The 23,128-nt window shown below is 37.0% G+C and overlaps 1 protein-coding gene across 1 annotated transcript; it reads left to right on the top strand.

The window, feature by feature from the left end:
* Positions 1-483: 483 nt before the first annotated feature.
* Positions 484-22,012, top strand: LOC119795397 (integrin-linked protein kinase). Its single transcript, XM_038303389.1, has 13 exons — positions 484-621; positions 1,862-2,084; positions 13,186-13,351; positions 14,670-14,765; positions 14,837-14,933; positions 15,030-15,113; positions 15,324-15,409; positions 15,509-15,618; positions 15,832-15,959; positions 16,339-16,460; positions 18,296-18,395; positions 20,431-20,561; positions 20,645-22,012. The coding sequence occupies exons 2-13, from the start codon at positions 1,996-1,998 to the stop codon at positions 20,792-20,794; spliced, it is 1,359 nt and encodes a 452-aa protein (XP_038159317.1). The 5' UTR covers positions 484-621; positions 1,862-1,995; the 3' UTR covers positions 20,795-22,012.
* The last annotated feature ends 1,116 nt before the right edge of the window (positions 22,013-23,128 follow it).

Here is a 23,128-nt window from a genome sequence, read left to right on the forward strand (position 1 = left end):
AGAAAGGAAGAAGAAGAAATGACGCTAACAATAACAACAACGATTATGAGGAAATTGGCATCATTTGACATCCTCTTTGAGTTTACAATAATCAAACATGGCATTTGTTTTTTCTACTTTTGTACTGAGTATTTTATTCAGAATTATGTTATAGTGTTTCTTTAGGTTTCACATGACAGATCTATATAGCAAAGTGAATAATAATGGATGCCTGGATTTAACTATATATATATTTTAAAATATAACATTTTTGTGTTTTATTACCTCAATGTTTTTTAAAAAGTAAACAACAATCCAGAATCGTAGATTAGAAAAACTCACATTGGACCCATAAAAAAAAATAAAAAACATTTTTGTGCTTAGTTTTTATGAATATGGGCTGCGGATAAATAAATAAACCAAAAAATAAACTAAAAAAGGAAAAACATGGCCCGAGGTATCGATTTTAACTTTTTGCAATTCTTCCTGTCACCTGTAGAGGGCAGCACACCCTATTCCAGTCAGATAAGCGTGTTGGGGGCGCTGAGGGTGTGGACCTATCTACCCAGAGACAACTACAGCATTTATAGCTAGTAACTTATTCTCTCACTTTACTACAACGCATAAAGCGACCATTATAAGGTAGGTTTTTCCTTACTTAAACAAATACTGTAGGTCGACTGTAGTTGGACAATAATAGAAGTGAATTTCAGTGATAAGTCGGTGTCATGTTAGAAAGAGAAGCACAGAAACAGCCCGAGGCGTCTGAATAGTTGGTTAGCTTGTTAGCAGAAACCTGCTCTCCTCCAATTCTATCAACCGTTGCTTCCTGGTTAATATGAAGCGGTCAGGGAACCGACTGTTTAATGTGAAGCAAAGAAATGGTTCAGTTGCAATTAATTTAAGAATATGACTAAACCTTTAGCTTCTTCTTTATTGTGTTAGCTTTGTTAGCAGAGTAGCTCGTGCGGCTACTTTAAGTTTGTAACGGTGACATCATGTTAATGGCTGTGATATTTTTGAATGTACCCCATAGATTAAAGGCGCATTATTTACTGTCCGTTTAAGGATGTTTTGAACCACACATTGGTAGTTAATAGGGGTTGTTTCAAAAACGACAGTTAAACTTGAAAGAGGTGCTTTTTTTTAACCTTACATGATTATGATTTTATAATGGAAAACTACCATACAGTCTACTGTATATGCTATGCTACTTCATATTTACTATAAAAACTCCCAAATTTCTGTTTTTATTTTACCTCCTATAGTTTTACTACAGTGAGTAGAAATATTTTTAGGTCTAGACAGAATTAAAGGATGCTTATGTTTTTTTTTTTTTATTATATTTAGTACATTAAATTTCACAGTTTCTTTTTAAGTCTGTGCAGCAGATCAGTATTATACACTTTTATTTGGAATACTTTGTCTCACTTTTCTGTATTTATTTACTGTTTTAGTTTCTGTTCTTTTTTCTTTTCTTTTTCTTTTGTTGTTGAATAAATTTTTGCTGACTTGGCTTTAAATTTTGTGCTGTTTTTTAGGAATGCTCTGAACCACGGCAAGTGCAAATGTTGAGTGTATCTGGCCGATGCTAGCAGAGTTAGTTTTTAAAAAATGAGTTGAATTATGTCAGCTAATTGTTCCAGCTATACATTTCTATATGGATTGCAAGTTATTTTGTATAGCTTTAGTCTTTTTTCCGGTATTGTACATATTATGTGTTTTATCTCCAGCCAGCATACTAAAAGAGATGCTTAAGATTAATTATTGTTTACTTTTCTGTTTTTGTTTTTGTTTTTTTTTTGTTTATGTGAATCAAAATAAAAGGTTTTGAATAGTCTAATTTTATAATTTCCTTCTTTTTATAATTTCCTTCTTTCAGTGTTCCTTAATTCCTGGCTTCCATTCCTGATAAGGTCCCAGATGAGGGACTAATGCTTGCTGGAACTTGCCTGAACTCTTCAGGTCTTCTTAATCTTAGTTTCTCTACCTAAAAAGAAGAGTCCATCGACCACAATGGATGATATCTTTACGCAGTGCCGGGAAGGCAACGCAGTAGCGGTTCGCTTGTGGCTGGATAATACAGAAAATGACCTCAATCAAGGGTAAGTTTACATTTCCAGCATTAGGATCACAAATGACAAATCACAAAGAAAGTTTAAAGTTACACAACACAACCATATGAAAAGAAGCATCACTTTAATAGTTACAGTACAGGAAAATGTAACTTCTCAGTAAGGAAAACAATAATGTGCTGTTATTGTTACAAAATAAATGTGTATTCAGGTCAAATAACAAATGCTTAAGTGGAAAAAAGGCAACGCAGTTGGTTTACAGAAATATAAAAAACAGCATCAAGCATGATCAGAACTCAAAACAGTCATATCTCATTAATAAATGAAAGCACACATGCTTGACATTATCCATAGAAAAAGTTCTTCTTTCCAAAACAACTTAAAATAAAAAGCTATTTTTACCAAGCTATATCATGATCCCATTATGTCATCTCCCTGTATAACTCTTCTACTTTTGTATATTTTGTTGTTGAGTGAAAAGTTTTATATTTTTAACATTAAGATGATTGGGGATGATATCAACTAAGGATACTGCTGATTTAGATTGTAATTGAAAAAATGCATTAAAAGTCTCTCACATTTTTAAACATGGTTTTTGATGCTGGCTTGAATCCACATCTAAAACTGAACCCATTTCTTTGCTGTCTCTGTGGTTTATTCCAAAATGGTGTAATATTTCTAGTGCTCCACAGGATTTTTTTCTGTTTTTTTGGTGAACTATCTTTCCTTTCAAAAGGACATCCAATTTTACTTCTGTATTAGGCCCCCCCCCCCCCCCCCCCCCCCCCCCCCCCCCCCCCCCCCCGACCAAATTTATTTTATATATTAGCTATTGAATATCGTGTAATGGTAAACATATAAAAAGTAAATGTTAGTTCATTTGACAGCACATTGGGGACTTTTAAGCAAATTCTATATATATTTTTTGTAAAATATATTAAAAAAAATGTTCTCCTCTCAAATCTCATTTGTTATTTTCAATCTCTTTTTATGAAGGGTTAGATCGATTGATTGAATCAGCTAATGCTAATTAGCTGATTACCAGATCCTTTTTTTCTGATTCGTGTCTCTGTTATTTGAGGAAACAAATCTATCATCATGCTTTAATTTTTGCTGCAGAAGCCGGTGTTGTCTTTAAACCCTTCGTTGGCTGTCCTATTGGACCTCAGCTGTAATGCTGTTGGTGCTCCTAGATGACAGTCTGTTTACTCTGATGTAAATCTCAGGAAAGAAGGAGTTGTGGAATGCTGAATCTCCTTACAAGGAGTAAAATATGGGCCTCGTTGGAACACCCCTCCTCCCAAACTAAGAGGGGGGGAGGGTCGTTGTGGTGGGCAGGGCTGAAAGAAAATGACTGTCTGTCTGTGTTGGTGTGTGAACTTTTTAAAAGAGCAATGGCTGTTAAGTATGTTTCCGTTTTTTATTTCCCAGAGGTCTGAGATAGCCTTTTTTGTTTCTGCCCAGTTCTCATTCAATGCTTTAAGGCTGTAATTACAAAGTTTTAAACATATTCCCCTGAATATTTGTTTCACAATGTCAGCCCAAGTCCCTCCTCATCCATCACCCTTAGTGTCAAATTATATTATAAGTTTAATACATAATTAAATTCAGTTAGGCTAAGACAGCTGTTTTCCTCCAAATGATTGACAGTATAATTCAGGCATGGACCAGTGTGTGATTCCCACAGCATTTTTAATCCCCACATCAATATGTGCTATATTGCAAAGGCAAAGAGCACTTAAACAAAATATTTATTCATCCATTTATATATATATATATATATATATATATATATATATATATATAAACGGGTTTTTCAATATTCCATCACTGTTTGCCAATAGCATCAGATGGATGATTTCTCAGAAAACTAAATTCTGACATTTTATCTGTTTCATATTTTTAGGTTTAGACTGTTTTTTGCAGTTTTAAAACCTGTACACTTTCTTTTCTGGCAATCTCCCATGCCTTAAAATATTGATGTAATTATTCTGTCTATTTTTGGTACAGCAGGAAGAAAATGATTAAAGAGATACAGAAACTATGAAGAATAGCAGGACAGAGAGGGGAAGGCACATGGAAGCACAGAGAAACACAGAGTTGTTTTTACACAGATTTAGCTGAATTTGGGTTTAATCGTTGATACGGCACATCAGCAATGAAAGCTGTAAACCCATTCCTGTCTGGTATGCTTAATAGGATAGTACAGGTGCTGGTCATAAAATTAGAATATCATGAAAAAGTAGATTGATTTCAGTAATTCCATTTAAAAAGTGAAACTTGTATATTATATTCATACATTACATACAAACTCATATATTTCAGATGTTTATTTTGTTTAATTTTGATGATTACAAATGACAACAAATGAAAATCTCAAATTCATCATATCAGAAAATTAGAATATTACTGAAGACCAATAAAAACAAAGGATTTATAGAAATGTTGGCCAACTGAAAAGTATGAACATGAAAAGTATGAGCATGTACAGCACTCAGTATTTAGTTGGGCCTCCTTTGGCCTGTATTACTGCAGCAATGCGGCGTGGCATGGAGTCGATCAGTCTGTGGCACTGCTCAGGTGTTATGATAGCCCAGGTTGCTCTAATAGTGGCTTTTAGCTCTTCTGAATTGTTGGGTCTGGTGTATTGCATCTTCTTCTTCACAATACCCCATAGATTTTCTATGGGGTTAAGGTCAGGAGAGTTTGCTGGCCAATTAAGAACAGGGATACCATGGTCCTTCAACCAGGTACTGGTAGCTTTGGCACTGTGTGCAGGTGCCAAGTCCTGTTGGAAAATGAAATCTGCATCTCCAAAAAGTTGGTCAGCTGCAGGAAGCATGAAGTGCTCTAAAACTTCCTGGTATGTGGCTGCGTTGACCCTGGACCTCAGAAAACACAATGGACCAACACCAGCAGATGACATGGCACCCCAAACCATCACTGACTGTGGAAACTTTACACTGGACTTCAAGCAACGTGGATGAAGTGCCTCTCTTCTTTTCCTCCAGACTCTGGGACCTTGATTTCCAAAGGAAATGCAAAATTTACTTTCATCAGAGAACATGACTTTGGACCACTCACCAGCAGTCCAGTCCTGTTTCTCTTTAGCCCAGGCAAGACGCTTCTGACGCTGTCTGTGGTTCAAGAGTGGCTTGACACAAGGAATGCGACAGCAGAAACCCATGTCTTTCATACGTCTGTGTGTGGTGGTTCTTGAAGCACTCACTCCAGCTGCAGTCCACTCTTTGTGAATCTCCCCCACATTTTTGAATGGGTTTTGTTTCACAATCCTCTCCAGGGTGCGGTTATCTCTCTTGCTTGTACACTTTTTTCGACCACATCTTTTCCTTCCCTTCGCCTCTCTATTAATGTGCTTGGACACTGAGCTCTGTGAACAGCCAGCCTCTTTAGCGATGACCTTTTGTGTCTTGCCCTCCTTGTGCAAGGTGTCGATGGTCGTCTTTTGGACAACTGTCAAGTCAGCAGTCTTCCCCATGATTGTGTAGCCTATAGAACTAGACTGAAAGACCATTTAAAGGCTTTTGCAGGTGGTTTGAGTTAATTAGCTGATTAGAGTGTGGCACCAGGGGCCATCAATTTTGAACCTTTTCACAATATTCTAATTTTCTGATATGATGAATTTGAGATTTTCATTTGTTGTCATTTGTAATCATCAAAATTAAACAAAATAAACATCTGAAATATATGAGTTTGTATGTAATGTATGAATATAATATACAAGTTTCACTTTTTAAATGGAATTACTGAAATCAATCTACTTTTTCATGATATTCTAATTTTATGACCAGCACCTGTATATCGGCTTTGATAAAAAAAAAAAAAAATTTCAGTTGTAGATTAACATCATTAGATGAGAACAAAGGATGACACTTTTTACTACCGTAGTTGTAGCTTTCCAAGCAGCTTTACAGCCTCCATGATCAACTTTCTCCTGGTGTTTTCTCTTTTGCTTAGATGTTATAAAACATAGAAAAAAATTATTTTGTATTCAGATAGTACAAAAGGAAAACAACCTAAAGAATTTTTTTTACAGTACTTGTTAGCAAAAGTTGCTTTTTACATGTTGATATATATTATTCCTGAACTGAGGCCTGTCATATGATCTGGCAGTGATGATGGTGCAGAGATAAACAGGGTGCAGACAGGGGCTCTTCCTCTGCCCCCTCAGTCTGCCAGGCTGAGCTGTGCTGGCAGGTGGAAATGCCTGAAATAAATGACTGCAGTCGCTATGCAGAGGGGGAAGCCCCTTATACTCAGAGAGCCCCTGGCTTAATGGATAAACCCATGCTATATTAAAAAAAGAACAAAAACTAAAGTGGGATGTAGTTGTGACCACAGTCACAACCTTTTAAGCTGTCAAAGTTATGTTCACTGGGTAAGATTTTAAAAGCTTTGGAAATGATTTTTCTTAACTTGCGATTTGAAAGCAAGAAGTTACAGGATGAAATCTTCAAACATGAACAATTATAGTACTTTATTTTTTATGGGATATAGAAATTAAGGTTGGGCGAATTGTAATGATTCTCCAACCAATGTTCGTCAGTCAAAACAGTTGGCGAGGGACGATATACTCGTGCAGGTGACTTTGTGGACAAAGACGCGCACCCCTTCAGAGGGCGTCTTCTGCTTTGCTGGTAATATTGTTACCTGCCCATACTGCTAAAACCCAATGAGATGAACATGCTTCTTTGCTTGTCAAAAATGTATATGTTCCATCCAGTGGAAATAGTTTCCTCTTTTCCAGTTATGACTATGTTATGAGACATCATAGTTTTTTGATAGTTAATAATTTGTTAATTTGAATGCGCAAAATCAAAAAAACATTTGCAGAGATTTTGTTTTATTTTTGTATGGAAAGCACACAGCTATTTTTATTTTCCTTTTGTTTAACATCAAATCGGTAATATACGGGACGGCCTGGTGGCACTGGGGGAAAAAGCTGCAGCTGTTTTATTGTTGTTTTTATGCGATGGGTTTTTTGCGTAACCCGTGGGTCCTAAAAATAAAAATAAAAAGTCGCTCTTTAACAAACAATAACTGAAGGGCTCACTATATGGTCGATAGATTCGTCTGATCGCCCAACCTTCATAGAAAATAGCTTACATTACCAAACAGATTAATGTGTTGGAAATTGATGTAATCAGTTCTGCTATTATAACCTCAGTGAGCCAGAATTACTGGTTGTAATATTCAGTTCTCTGTTCAATAGATTTTTTTTTTTTCCCCCTGGTATGTAATCTCATTATATTATTACACTATTTTAGGCTTCATGGTTACAAATGTGAACACCAAATCAGCTGCAGCATTTTACAATAGGCATGATGCTTTTAATGCTTTCAATTGCTATGAATTTATCATTTTAATGAACATTAATTTATACACCCTTTTCTTCAGCTATTGAGGCATTAGATTGCATGACACTGTTGGCACCAGACACTTTCATTCAGGTATATACTTTAGAGACCAAAGCTGATTTTCTTCTCAAAAACAAACAAAATTTTTTTAAAAAGCAGCTGTGAATAGGGCTGAAAGATTTTGTAAATGATCAAAATTGGAAGTTTAATTTTCCTTTGAACTAGCCAAAAACAAATAGATGACTACACTGGAAAGTGTTTACTTCTACTCGCATGCATGCGTCCACACACTACCTTCAACACTCCCTCCTTCTACTCTCACTTCTCTGTGGCGGCAAAACCAATTTAAAATATATTATGGAAAGTGGATGGCTACAAGTTTAACTCCTACCAGCTAGTAAGAGCAGTCCTTTTGCAGGTCAGTGCTCTCTTCGTACAGTTTGCCACTTTCATGCCAGGTCCGCTAATGCTAATCAAAGTTTCAATAGAAAAGAGAAAACCTCTGCATAGATTCTTTGTTTGCCTCTCAAAACCTTTTCTGACATTTACCCTTGTTTTGTTTTTATTTTGCCTTAAATCTTGCGCTGTTTACAGCTCCATTCAATGGAGAGACGTGTAAAAAGTCAAAAAAATACATAAATTAATCTTTGTGTTTGGCAGAGAAGGACGACGCAGAGAATGTAATTGCATGGAGTGGGCACAATGCAGTTCATGAACTCCGGGGAAGATGTCACCACCAGACATAAAGGTCTGAAAATAAATGGCGCTGGGCATAGCTGGAGGAGACTATGTGAAACGGCAAGCATTTAGCAGCTGGTGCAGGAAGTTAGGCTAACCAGGTGCTTGCATCTGTAGGCTCTGCTCCAGGAAGCTTATTTACCAACCAGCTGCAAATAGGTGCTACGCAAAAATGAGTACCCTGGTCCTCAGGCTGCTGTTTACGCGGTCCCGCACACTACATGTTTGCCGGGGGCTACGGCAACAGCTGATGTACCAACGGCAATAACTGACCGTGTATGCGAGTTAAAAATAAGGGTGTGTGCTTTCCTCGCCAAACACAATGCTTAGCAGCAAAACTGTATATCAAAAGAAATGTGGTACATGCAATTAGATATTGATGCACTCTTGCCATCTTCTGGGCGTTTTTGATATTGGTTTTTCAAAAGTCAAGTTTAGTTTTCAATCATTCAGGCAAACTCTGATCCCAGAAAAAACTCTTCCTTGCCCAGCATGGGCGGTCTCCACCTTTTTTCCTTAAGGCTCGGGTCCTCTACCAGAGGCCTGGGAACTTGAGGGTTCTGTGCAGTATCTTTGCTGTTCCTAGAACTACACTCTTACACCCTGCAGTTATGTGCTGGGTTGTTTCAGGGGCCTCTTTGCATAGTCTGCACCTGGGATCTTGTCTGGTTTGGTAGATCTGGGACTCTGGTGCTCAGGGCCTGCTCCTGTGCAGCCATAATGAGTGCCTCTGTGCTCTCCTTCAGTCCCGGTTTGTCTAGCCATTGGTAGGATTTCCCGATATCTGCCACTTCGGTTATGTTCCTGTGGTACATCCCGTATAGGGGCTTATCCTCCCTTGACGGAACCTCCAGCACCTCATCTTCTGTTCCCCATTGTCTGAGACATTCAGTGAGGTTGTCGTTTGATGGAGCCTTGTCCTTGACGTACTTATGGATCTTGGAGGTTTTTTATCCTGGTTAGTGGCTCATCCGCTTATTAGTCCTCGGCCTCCTTCCTCACGGCTGGCGTATAGCTTCAGGGTACTGGATTTGGGGTGGTACCCTCTGTGCATGGTTAGGAGCTTTTTGGTCTTAACATCTGTGGCCTGTACCTCTTCCTTTGGCCAGTTTATTATTCCTGCAGGGTATCTGATTACTGGTAGAGTTTAGCTATTTATTTCCCAAGATTCGTTATTGCCATTGAGCTGGCTCTTAGGACCTGCCTTACTCATTGGAGGTATTTGGCCATAGCCACTTTCCTTGTCACCTCTTCGAGGTTGCCATTTGCTTGTGGAATTCCAAGGTACCTGTAGCCGTCTTCAATGTCTGCTATTGTTCCTTCCGGGAGTGAGACCACTTCTGTATATTTTTGACCCATAATAGTGTATAAACAATTTTTTTATTTTCAGTGAAAATATTACTTTTAATTTGCACCACTCTGGATTTTCTGTAAATTTATTGTTTTTTAAAAATAGCACTAAGGGGCTAATAACTAAGGGCGAGTATGGGCATGGGTTTTGCGATACTATATGTGTCACAATACGATATTATCACACTGTTGCAATATATCTGTATATTTCAATATATTTCCCAGCTATTAAAATTAAATATATAGATAAAAAAGCAAGTGCTGTATATGTTTATCAGAAGGTACTGCTCATTTAGTTATTTTTGGTATCCATGTTGTTTGGGGTTTGAGTCCGTCCAAGTCTTCTACTGTGACTGCCTCAACTGTGGTAAAAATGTTTTGTTTTTTTAAAATTGATACTAGAAACAAAAAGATGGATATTATATTAGACAGATAAAATTAACAATATATATTGCCAAAACTATTTTTTCCCCCCACACCTCTACTAATAACTGGGACAAAGGTATTCGCTGGACATCTGCAGTTTAAAGGAATAGTACACCCAAAACATGATTAGCCTTCATTTTCTACTCACCCCCATGCTGAACAACACTCTGGAGTACTTTTTTGATATCTCAAATGCATCTGGAGATCTGGGAGGCTTCTTGCTGTCTGCTGACATTCAAATAATGGAGGTCTATGTTGCCCGAGGCAGAAAGGTCCATAAAAGTCCCCAAAAAACGTGTCAATATTCCTCCATACTGCTCGTCCAATGTATTCCAAGTGTCCTGAGTGGGTAGCGTCCATAATTTACTCGAAACAAAGTCATTTAGAATGTTTTTAGAGCATAAACAGTAGTGTATAGGATTTCCTGAAAGCGCGCGCCGGCGCGTTAATGACGCTACGGAAGCCGGCAGACCAAACCAGATGAAAGTGCGCATTCAGCGTCTGCTCTGCCGATTATGCAAGCGTAGAAGAAGAAATGTGCTGTTTACCTGTGCAAAGAAAGAAACAACGAAAGAAAAATGTCTGAGGACTTCAGTGTTGAGGAAGAGCATGAGTTCTTTGCCGAGCTGAATGGGCACTTTCATCTGGCTTGGTCTGCCGCGGTTTCCGTAGCGTCATGAACGCGCCGGCGCGCGCTTTCAGGAAGTCCTATATACTACTGTTTATGCTCTTAAAAACATTCTAAATGACTTCGTTTCGAGTAAATTCTGGATGCTACCCACTCAGGACACTTGGAATACATTGGACGAGCAGTATGGAGGAATATTGACACGTTTTTTGCGGACTTTTATGGACCTTTCTGTCTCGGGCACAATAGACCTCCATTATTTGAATGTCAGCAGACAGTAAGAAGCCTCCCAGATCTCCAGATGCATTTGAGATATCAAAAAAGTACTCCAGAGTGTTGTTCAGCATGGGGGTGAGTAGAAAATGAAGGCTAATCATGTTTTGGGTGTACTATTCCTTTAAAAACAGTGTTGTCTTAACAGAAGTATTGAGCGGTCTTCCTGGAATTTATCACCACTTCTTTCTGAGAATATTTTGGTCTTGAAACTAGAAATATCGTCCTGATTCTCTTTGTAACGTTTTTAAGCCGAATGAATTCTGTGACCAGTGCTGTGGTCCATCTGATCTCTAATATAGATCCAAATACATGAAAAATGTTTCATATTACAGCATTTCATTAGTCAGTATTAAAAGGAGACATTAAATTATTAATTTATTCACCAGTAAAAACAATCTCAGTTTAAATCATAACCATCATATTGCCGGAAATGTTTTGTAGAAAGTGCTTTCAGAAAACACAGCTATTAACTTCACTACTTTACCTCCCCACCCCAAAAAGAATGGATTGTGACCCGGAAAGCTAATAAAATTCTGGCACCTGTGGGGAGTATTTTTCATCAGTAAAGGGTAATTAGCCTTCTGGATTTGGCCTTTTGGTCTGAGAGGAAATTGCCCTTTGAGTAGATCTGGTATGATTGCAGCAGGTCGCACAGATAGCTGTCTGTTTGGGGACTGAGGGTCTCTGTTGGTCTCTTGAGGCCATTTTGAGTTGAGCTCTACAGGATGTTTGAATCAAGTTGGTGAACTGATGTTTAGGGTGGAGGCGAAAGGCTCAAATTGCTGCAAATTTATAATACCCTCTTCAGTTCTCACATCCTTTGATTTTCTGCCTTTATAACTTTAGGATATGTGCATAGATTTCTAAGCACAGAGCTGTTTTGGTGGTCTCAAGCTAGTGAAGGAAAGTTATGCTCAGTGTTCTTTAACTTTATATAACAAGGGAGAGGGTGTAGGAGTGGATCATTTCACAAAGGGAGGACACTTCATTAGAAAGGAGGATGTGACTGGTGAAAAGACAAATGAGGAGTTACAAGTCTACACAGAAGCTCCAGTTTGTTTCAGCAGCTCTGATGTAGGAAGTCTAATCAGACCATAAAAGGACTTCAGTAAAGTTTTTTTTTTTTTTTTTTCATTTGAGCTTTTCTTGATTGACACTCGGTCACCCAGATGTACCGTGTTCTTAATCTCTTTGTCTTTATCTCTCTGTCAGCGAGGTGGCGTTCTGTCAGCGTCTATCATGACATTGAGGCCACCGTCCTTGATATGTTGAAGCCAATGTCTGCGTGACAAGGAGGATTGAGTGTTAGAGTTCTCGTCGTTTTCTCTCTCAAAGCAAGATCCTTTAAAAGAAGAAAAGCTGGAAAGTAACAGATTTTCTTTTTTCTTTCGACGATAGGAGTTGTTTAAAATACAAAGCCTTCAGTAAATAGACTGTTTTGGAACATAGAAAGCCTGAAATAAAGGCTTTCTATGTAACGTATTTCAACCTATTTAACTTATTTCATTATATATTACAGTGCATATATTGTGAAGTCAAAGGATTATGTTTCATGCATTTCTCCACTGAAAACCTAAAAATCTTTGGTTGTGTGTTGCTATATGTAACTTTGCCAAATCACCTTTCACTGCAAACAATAGAAAAGGTCTCCACCATTTTTACACATCCAGAAATGAAAATATTTGTCTATATCAGGGTGAACCCTCTATCTTTTGCTGTCTTTAGCTGGTTTTCTTCTAGCATTTCCTTTTATTATGTTCTTCCAATCAGTTTTCCTTTGGCTACTCAAGAAACGTGTCCCCACAGCATAATGCTTGCACCACAATGGGTTTTTTTTTCTTAATTCTTGACTAATACTTTTCTGTATTAGTCAAGAATAATGACTAGATGTTTGATCAGAACATCTTTCATCTTTTGTTTTTCCCAGATTTTACTTCCTATAAGCAAAATGTAAAATTGCTACTTATGTCCTCCACTTAGATTTGTGGAATCCACAGTTTACAGTTGACTTTTTAACAGATTGATTTGAGCTGTGAATTTTTGTGGCTCTTTCATAATGCCGAGATTGTCAGTTCAGGGGGTTGGTCACGTTTATAGATTTGAAGTTATGCCGTAAACTTTTTCAGTGTAGGCTGTTGCGTTGAAAGAAGCCATGTAAAATTTTAAGAGGTTGGGATATTGTTTTAAAAGCTAAACTTTCTTAACCCTACCCCATAACTTGGGGTAGTGACCTCCCTGACCTTTCTGATTTGCACCTTAATCAATACTTTTTTAACTCAACAGACCCTACTGTTTATCAAAACTCTTAAATCCAATTGTTCCTCTACCGTTACAGAGATGATCATGGTTTCAGTCCCCTCCACTGGGCATGTAGGGAAGGACGCTCCAATGTGGTGGACATGCTGATCATGAGAGGAGCCCGCATCAACGTCATGAACCGTGGAGACGACACGCCTCTGCACTTAGCTGCCAGTCATGGACATCGAGACATTGTGGGGAAGGTGGGGCCCATGCAAACACACAGAGGGAGCTTTTATGATTATATATTGGTTTTTATGACGTTTCTTAACACGGTTGTTTTCTCTTTGTGCAGAGATTAAAATAGTCGTATGTTTTTCACTAAGCTCGAACTAAAGCCATGACTAAAAACAGTTTCTTAAACACAGCAGTGAGATGATGCACTGTCTGAACAAGTCTACTTTCTTCCACTCAGGGTATTGTGAAAACTTGAATGATGTAATCTGAACATCATTTCATAGGTTCCTGTCAATTCTTGTGCTGCAAACCTCATCAGCAGAAACCACAGCCGTGTGGTTAAAAGGCATGGCTTTTACCACACTTTTTGTGGCTAGAACATCGTTTAAGCCACAAAGATCGTTTTGGTATAAAAACGGGGTCTCTTCTGGTTCCATGGGGGGGGGGAGTAAACCGCATTATGAAATATTCATCTTACTATGGATGTGTTCTATACTGTTATCATGTTTTTGTCTAATAAACTCCAAATTTGACATTCGTTTCAACACTTTACTTTAGCCTGTTTATATCAGGGGTAAATTTATTATTCAGGGATTTTGTTGTTTTTTCCATGTTTGGTGCCATTCCTGCATTCTCATGTAAAAACCAGCTGCTATAACCCAGCCTTAGCTGTGCTGCTTTAAGCCTGTATCTGTTATTTTAGGCCCTTGATTTGCCAATCCTGCCTATGCAAGTTCAGATTCACCTGGAAGAAAACCTCTTAAAGCGTTATCTTCTTATTTCCTTTCTATGTGATTAAAAGTATTCATGTTTACAATACTGTGTAAAAAAAATGGAAGCTGTTGCAAAATGGGATTCACATTTTTTTTTAGACCAGCTTTAGCATCCTGTGTTAGAAATTAGCCTGGCTAGCATTCCAAAAACACTAATAACCATGTTTATTAAAGAGAAAGTTAATCTCCCTGAGATAAAAGGATGGCCACCATGTCCAAATGCAGCACTATGTTTGATAGAACATGAATCGCCTTTAGAGAATAAACAGTATTTTGGATCAGTCTTCCTGCTTTAAGTTTATGCACCATAGAGTGGAAGTAAAGGTTGATAAACATCATTGGTGGTTCATTTTAAATTTGGTATACTCTGAGATGTCTGCCTTTTAAAATGACTGCAATGTATCCCAAGTGTTTGATGTTAAATCTATCTCAATACTTTAGGTATATGCCTCCAGGCAAGAAAATACTTTCTGTGTTTCTTAGCGTTACACAGTTTCAGGTTTGTATAAGGCCAAGATATGATCTAGATAATCTGCCTTTGGAAATAATCCTTTGTTTCTTCTTCTTTTAGCTGATCCAATGCAAAGCAGACACCAATGCAGCCAATGAACACGGGAACACTCCACTGCATTATGCCTGCTTCTGGGGACATAACCAAGTAGCTGAGGTAGGTGCTCCCCCTGGTGGTAATTAAAAATGCCTTTGAATTGTTTTTCACCATAGTTATGTTTTGTTCAGGACCTTGTGATTAACGGCTCTTTGGTGAGCATCTGTAACAAATATGGAGAAACGCCTATGGATAAAGCCAAACCGGATCTGCGGGAGCTCCTAAGAGGTAACCCAACTTGTTAGATTGTCACATTTTTTACTTAAAAAGATTTCAATATAGGAGGATTTCCTGGTTTTAATCTGACTTTTCCAATTTCTACAGAAAAGGCTGAAAAATTGGGGCAGAACTTAAATAAAATACCGTTCAAGGACACATTCTGGAAAGGCACCACCCGGACTCGACCGCGTGAGTCCCAAAAAACATGTGAACCATTTATTAGCTGACCAGTTTCCACCCTCTGGTTTAGCTGAAGCCTTGAATGAGGGGATGTATGTTACTCTTTATCCTCCCAGCTCTGTTCCCAGTGGCTTTTTTTCTTTCCATGGTTTTGTTAACAAAGTGACGATTAATATCTGGTCTTTTTGTAAAGTTTATTTCTCTGCTTTGTGTTTGTAGGCAACGGTACTTTAAACAAACAAGCGGGGATCGACTACAAACAGCTTTCTCTCACTGAAAAAAGAAATGAAAACCAGTCTGGGGAGGTATTCTACTTAGCTTTATTTACCTATATCTCCACTGATGATGAAATTAAACCCCATGTTGTTTACCCGGATTTCTCTATGTTTATTTCACATGTCTAGATGTGGAAGGGACGTTGGCAGGGAAATGAAATCGCTGTTAAGGTGCTAAAAATTCGGGACTGGACCGCAAGGAAGAGCAGAGACTTCAACGAGGAATATCCCAAACTCAGGTTCTTATTAAGTTAAATATTTCATCATCTTTTTTTTGTTGTTTTTTTTTTTTGTTTCTCTCGTCACTTGTCTGTTTTCATCTTGTGGAGCCAAACCTGTGGGTTGTTTATACATAAAGTGAATCACTGGAAAGTAATGTTGATGTAAAGATATTTGTCTGTTTGCCTCTGTCTGTTTCTCCGATGTCTCTACCTCATTTGTTTCACTCCCAGGATTTTTTCCCACCCAAATGTTCTACCTATGTTGGGAGCATGTCAGTGTCCTCCCTCCCCTCACCCCATCATCATTACACACTGGATGCCTTATGGTTCCCTCTACAATGTGCTCCATGAAGGCACTAGTGAGTATTTTCACTGATCAGTTTGTCATTTCATTTCAGTGGCTTGCATTTTTTGCTGTACACACTTTACTTAAAGTGTATATTAATGGAATTGAATAGACAGAGCTACATAGATGCATTATAAAATAAAAGAACTTCACTTTTTCCTTGCAGTCACTGGGATAAAATCCTTTGTTGTTAAGCAAGTTGAAAAAGTTGTAAAATATTTAAGGGGAATTAATACTTTTGCAAGGTACTGTAAGTAATTTGTAGGTTTGCGTGCTATTTTATATGTCTGTTATGTTAATTATTATAAATTTGATCTATTTTACTGCCTGGTACTTGGTTAAAGCGGTGGAGCCTTTAAGCTTTAATTTCTTGTTATTCATCCAACTGCCAGATTTTGTGGTAGACCAGACACAGGCAGTCAAGTTTGCTCTGGACATTGCATCTGGAATGGCCTTCCTACACACACTTGAACCTATGATCCCTCGCCATTATCTCAACAGTAAAAGTATCATGGTAAGAAACATTTTTCTTCATCAGAAGTTCAGTTTTATAAATCTACACTGGAGTATTAGCGTCATTGTAAATAGAAGGGGAAAAAATGGCTGCAAAGGAGCATAAATGTTTAAATTAAATATAATAGAATGAAAAAAGTTTGATATTGTCTTGTATTTGATTTTGTCTTTGCACTTTCATCTAAATATTAAATTAAAATCAATTATCACTCAAAATCTCCATAAACTGGGTGAATTGTCAAAATTTGTATTTTTGCTATTTCCATCATTTTTTTTTTCTTATTGGTGTTTTGGAAAAATTTAATTAAGTGCAATTACTACAAGATGTGTAGTGATATAAACCATACTTTTTATGTGACTGCTGTCCTGAAGAAACAAAATTGAAGTGTTTATATTCTTCAAGATAACTATTTTTGATTGTTGTGGTCAGCAATCACAGCCATACGGGTATCACAGAGACTGCAAAGAGCTAATAGGTTGTTGTTGTTGTTTTAATCACACATTTATCATTATCAACATGATATCAGCCAATGACATTATAAAGATTTTAAGACCATATCACCCAGCCCTATCTCTGATGTCAGAACATCATAAATGTGCAAAAACAAAATACCTTCCATTAATTAAAGACATAAATGAACAATATTGAACATAAGATGTTCTCTGACATCGTGTCAGAAATCTGTTAGTTATTTTTGAGGTAAACGGATATAATTTAATCAGATAGTATATAATCGTTGATGTTTGGTTTATGATAATGGTAAATGGCATGTACTTATATAACGCCTTTATTCAAGTCAGGAGACTTGACCAAAGCACTTTACACTACATTCATTCACCCATTCACGCACTGATGGTGGCAAGCTACATTGTAGCCACAGCTGCCCTGGGGCTCAGTGACAGAAGCTGGGCTGCCGTACACTGGCGCCCCCGGGCCCTCTGACCGCCATCAGTAGACAATGCAGGTGAAGTGTCTTGCCCAAAGACACAACGACACTGAAAGACGGGGTCGGGGCTTGAAACGTCAGTCCTTCGATTTCAGGGCAAACTCCGACATCCAACGCCTCTTTCGCCCTGACTTTATGTCAGATTTTCATCTGTTGCTCATCAAACCAGTGTCGGTATGCTCAGAAAGGGGTTAAGTTTCCCTGAAGGGATGGAAAGTGTATTAGGATGTATATATTTTCTCATCTTAAACACTTTTCTCTGATGACAATGCAACTACTGGTGTTCCTCCAGGAGTAGTAATGTTCAATCATTAGTGAAAACTAGCTGGGGTTTGTAAATAATATGCTGGGAATCACAAGTTCTCTCCGGCTAGAGATATCCTGGACTGCCCAGTTATCAGACAGCTAGCAGGGTTAGCTGGCTGCAGGAAGTCTGAAAAGGACAGAGCACTTTGGCATCAAGAGATATCTGATAAACCAGGCAGGTTTACACAGCTACTATAGCCACTGTAAAAGATTTAAACTGCTTTGTGTCAGAACACGTGTAACATACCTACAATGGAGTGTTGTTTTTTTTCTTGCAAATTTCTGACTTCAAAATGTCTTTGAATATTCCATTTTTATGACTCAGATTGATGCTTTTCATTAGGGAAAATTAGAAAAAAAAAATTCAAATTAATGACAACATCAGAGAATATCGAAAGTTTTTTTCTTGCAAGTTGATCTTTGTTTTGTGTGTGTGGAAGAGTACTCCTCTCTTGCTATTTTTTGCATAGATCTACAATACTGTGTTGCATAAAATGACTGATTTATTATAGTGCCTAAGTGTTCACAGGAACACAACAAGGAAAAGGGTGACATCTCAGTAATTTTTTCTCTCCTCCTCCAGATAGATGAAGACTTGACAGCCAGGATCTGCATGGCGGATGTCAAGTTCTCTTTCCAGTGTCCTGGCAGGATGTACTCGCCTGCATGGGTAGCCCCTGAGGGTAGGCATCAATTATACAAAGACAAATCCAGACTGACAGCAAAAGCCACACAAGATAAAGGGGAAGTGATGGATGCAGGAAACGACACACTCCCTCAAACCCTAATGTATTTCGGATCTGATTTACTTTTCAGATATAGTGAAATTTGAGCAACTTAGAGACAAAGTCATTAGAGAAAACTGGAAAAAGAGACAACATGGTTAGAGTAGGTAAGGAAACCATAATAAGAACAGAAAAAAGGGTTTCAAGTTTACAATACAATTTTGATTGGTTGCAAACAATTTTTATAAAGTCAGTCACCAACAAAAGATAGCCGTAATAGAGGAACAATGTAGAATATTTTATATTCTTATTGTGGAGTAAGGGAACATATAAACATATATTTGCTGAATAGTCTTTGCTTTCAAAATGTGTCTAGAGACCAGATCTGCTGAGCAGTCGGACTTCTGCTTTATGCCACTTTCATACTCATCAGATTTGCACCTAAAATGGCAAATTCCTAAAATGACTTAAATGTGCATTCTAGAAGCTATAACTTCAGATCCATTACAGTTTATGATTCATAAGACTTTTTATTTTGCCATGCTGTACACACAAGTATAAACAAAAAGAAATTTAGTTAAGAACAGCTCTCTAGACAACTTCATTTTTTTAAATTGCAGCCTTGAAAACAGTAAAAAAAAAATACATAAAAACAGTAAAATAAACATATCACTGTATATTTACAGTTTTAACATTTCAGTTTTTTGGGTTTGGTCCCTTAATACCAAGAATATTTTTTGTCATCATGAAACCTTAATGAAATAATCTGCAGATTCCTGCTTAGAAGTCATGTATATAACTAAGCCATAAATTAAAACATTTAAAGAAATGTAAAACACCTTTCGACTAAAATTTTTTTTTTTTTTTGTATAAAAAGTGAATGTAGTTAAAAGTTCAGTCATAGAAATATGTAATGTGAGAGAGTAGTTTAGTAAATAAATTGCATAGAAATATATTTATTAGCTTCCAAATCACATGATCAATACATATAAAGTCTTATCCTTCAGATTCCACAAAGCTAAACTGTGGATTGCTTCAGTTTTTTTTATTTGTTTTTTATCTCTTTAGAGCCATGCCTTAATGAGGATTATATATATTTTTCTTAATAATGCTATAGAACAGTGATTCCAATTTGTTTACCTGAAGTTAACAACAAACCCATCTCAGCTTGTTCAGAGATCCCCCATACCGTCTGCCTCTATTTCTTTCTTGGGTTGTAAAAAATATCAACACTATACTCAAATACTTTGGGTGAAAAAAGAAATTCTATTTTGTTGGTATTGTTTCAAAGTATGGCTGAACAAACATATTTCTAAGCCATCATTCATATCTTTATTTTGTATTTATTTATTTTTGGATTATTTACACATTAATAAAATAACACCTTAGACAACCTTAGAATATTGTCAAATGTTATGTTTGGGTTTATTTGACATTTATTTGCACAATTATTTAACTAGAATCTATGATTCGGTTCAGAATTGAGAATATTTCTTGTTCAGATTGAAATAGTGAGTTTTCCATCATGAGAAAAATATTTTTTTCCTTTTTGTCTTTTTTTTATGGCATTGAAAATGGCATCAAATATTCCTCAGGGTATATTGATATCCAGGTTAAAATTGTAGAATCTTGACAACCCTAACTTTCTTTCCCTGGTCTGTACAATTATCCTGATTCTTCAAAGTATTACAGTGTGTTCCGTTTGACAGATGCGTATAAATCCAATAGATTGTGATTCTAATGTTACAAGAAACGGGGTGACGAAGACATAAGAAAACTTTTGCACAGCTCTTTAAAAAAACATACCGCACAACTGGGTAGCTGAATACATGAATTATTAACTTTGTAATTGTATATTAAAATGTTTAAATTCAGGAAGTTCATGCCTTTTTAAATTGTTGAACTCCTCAATAAAAAAATACTTGTTCTTTTATTCTTATTGGAACAAATCTACTTCACCGGGTAACCTTTGGATTTTCTCTCTGATTGTCAGCCCTGCAGAAGAAGCCAGAGGAGATTAATCGTCGCTCTGCTGACATGTGGAGCTTTGCCATCTTGCTGTGGGAGCTGGTGACCAGAGAGGTTCCATTTGCAGACTTGTCCAACATGGAGATCGGCATGAAGGTCGCCACCGTTGGAGCTCATTTAGTAAAACAAGATAAATGCAGATGGAGAAATGAATTAAGCTTGTATGTGTTAAATTTCAGATTGCTTTGGAAGGTCTGAGGCCCACCATCCCTCCTGGCATCTCCCCACACATATGCAAGCTTATGAAGATTTGCATGAATGAAGACCCGGCGAAAAGGCCCAAATTTGACATGATTGTGCCAATTTTGGAAAAAATGCAGGACAAGTGAAAAACTGTTACTCTTCTCCTTTCTCAAACAGTTTCAAAACCTGGATCTTTTTTAATCAGATGCTACTCTGACTCTTGAAATGGTGTTTTGGTGCTTACCAGTATTGCCTTAATCTCTTTATCGCTACATTCATCTCCTCTGAAGCTTCTGAGAGGGCAGCAGTCACTTCTTTTATACATGTTTTTTTCTGTTTCAATTGATATGTCATGTTATAGTTTTTGTCATGTATGTCTTTGCAGGAGTTTGGCTGCTTCATTTCTTAACTAATCATGTGGATGAGTACAATCGTTTCCTACTCACTAAACAACCTGTGGAGATCACCATGACGATATGTTGTATCAGACGGCTGGATTTCAGCTTAATTCTGTTCAAAATGTAAATTCTGTGGTTGACTTATGACTTAAAATAACAGATTATCCTGAAAAAAATACATTACAGGAAAAAGGTGGTCGTTTCTGTGGCAAAGAACTGTATTCAATGAGCAAGCATGCCAAACATCAGAAGTTAGCTGATTGCCTGAACTTACAAGGTTATGCATTTGAATTCATCAGTATTGGCAGTTTAATGCAATCATCCTGCAAACAGTTTAAATAAAAAAAAAAACTTTTCTTTTTTCCTTTTACTGGGGCAGTGACTATGCACCAAAATATTTTTGGGAAAATGAGTTCAATAGTGCATCACAGGATTATTTTTATCTTCTTGCAATCAGTTTGTAACTGAATTGTTTATCATGGCTTTAAAATGTATTATGTTCTTGTAATCTAAATTCTATGCCTCAGTTTTTTATTTTTTATTTACCCATATATTTGAGCAAAAAGCAGTCAGCTGCTGTTGGCATGCCAACAGCATGATAAAAGTGTTGTTTTCATGTTGAATGCATTAATATTTTACTCTCTTAAAATGCCTTCAGTTCTCTGTCATAAACCCTGCATGAAATAATTTCTTCAGAAACTATTGCTACCACTGGGACATTAAAACGCAGGGTTTATGTCTTTCAAAGTATAATTACTGATACTTTGTTATTTTGAAATGTCTAATTGTCTCTGTAATTCATTTCACCAAACCTCATGGCTGGATATCTTTACCCGCATCGTTTCCGTGCCTCTACCTGCTTGCTTGCTTGTGCTGAATCACATGGTTGAAGCCAAAATTAAGAACGAATAAGAAAATTGTATGTATTTATATATAAGTATATTAAAGATGTGCAAAGAATCTGAATTTGTTGTGAAATTTCAAATGACACAGAAAATTATCAATTTATGTAGTAGAACTGACTACTCATAACAGAGTATCTACATAGTTTAAAGGAAAGGTCCGGTCAGCAAAGAAAAACCAGTGGCTCATTATACCTAAAACTAATACAATTTAATAAATGGTTTAATGAATTTAGCGTTAATCGGTAAAAAACAGCAGGGGTTTCATAAGCTGATTTAGCAGCGACAGACAGCTTTACAAGAAAAATCAATAGGACTAGAATCAATGAGACCAGACACACCTGCAATCAACATCAATTATTTTAGATTTTGAGAGGACTTCACCATTGAAATTTGTACGAGCCATAGTTAGTGACAATGCCCGCGTGCATGGCAGTTGGATGTTGTAATACAATGGGTAAAAGTGAAAAAACATTTTTTTTTCACCTTTCCGATTCATGATCCACCACGAGTTCATCCTTGGATTGCCAACTTGAAGAGGGAGGATTTGCAATCAAACTTCTGGCCAGAGAAAAAACACGTAATATGCAGCCAAGAAGAATCTTTTCAAGATGACTTGTATAATAGCGCGTTGTTACAAACACCAGATACAGCACTGGGACTTGCTCAACAGCCGATACCGCACTGTGACATCACAAACCTGTAGGTGGCAGTAGTGCTCTTTGACAAACATGGATGCCTCCAGTGAAGCACATTGAAAAGAATATTACTCTTAATAAAAAACACTTATTTATTGAACAGTATGTAATAATTTTATATTTAAAGTACTTATGACCAGACTTTTCCTTTAAATATGAAAAAGCAAAAGTACTCTCCCTTTTTAAGAACTTTATTTCTAACTTTATAACCACTTTTTATGTGATTTACCAAGACATTTGAATCAATATGAACTAGAAGGAGGGAATAAATTATGGTTTTATTAGAAAGGACTAGGAAGCTGGTCAGAGATGATGGTGAGGTGGATGATGGTCTAAATACTGGAAGAAACTGCAAGGTAGATGAGACTGGGATATAGGTTCAACTCCCTGAAGGATAATATCAATCATAATCAACATTATTAATGTACTAAATAAGAACTATTAAGGAGCTTTTAAGATTTCATTAATTTTTCAGAAATACA

This window comes from Cyprinodon tularosa, unplaced genomic scaffold (assembly GCF_016077235.1).
Source record: "Cyprinodon tularosa strain WSP-4 unplaced genomic scaffold, ASM1607723v1 ctg51, whole genome shotgun sequence".
NCBI lineage: Eukaryota > Metazoa > Chordata > Actinopteri > Cyprinodontiformes > Cyprinodontidae > Cyprinodon > Cyprinodon tularosa.

What these genes read in the sequence shown, in the direction of transcription:
- LOC119795397 (XM_038303389.1), top strand. Translation starts at nt 1,996, where the DNA reads ATGGATGATATCTTTACGCAGTGCCGGGAAGGCAACGCAGTAGCGGTT. An exon ending in GAAAATGACCTCAATCAAGG is followed by an intron (nt 2,085 to 13,185) that starts GTAAGTTTACAT and finishes CTACCGTTACAG; the next exon opens with AGATGATCATGGTTTCAGTC. An exon ending in GACATAACCAAGTAGCTGAG is followed by an intron (nt 14,766 to 14,836) that starts GTAGGTGCTCCC and finishes TGTTTTGTTCAG; the next exon opens with GACCTTGTGATTAACGGCTC.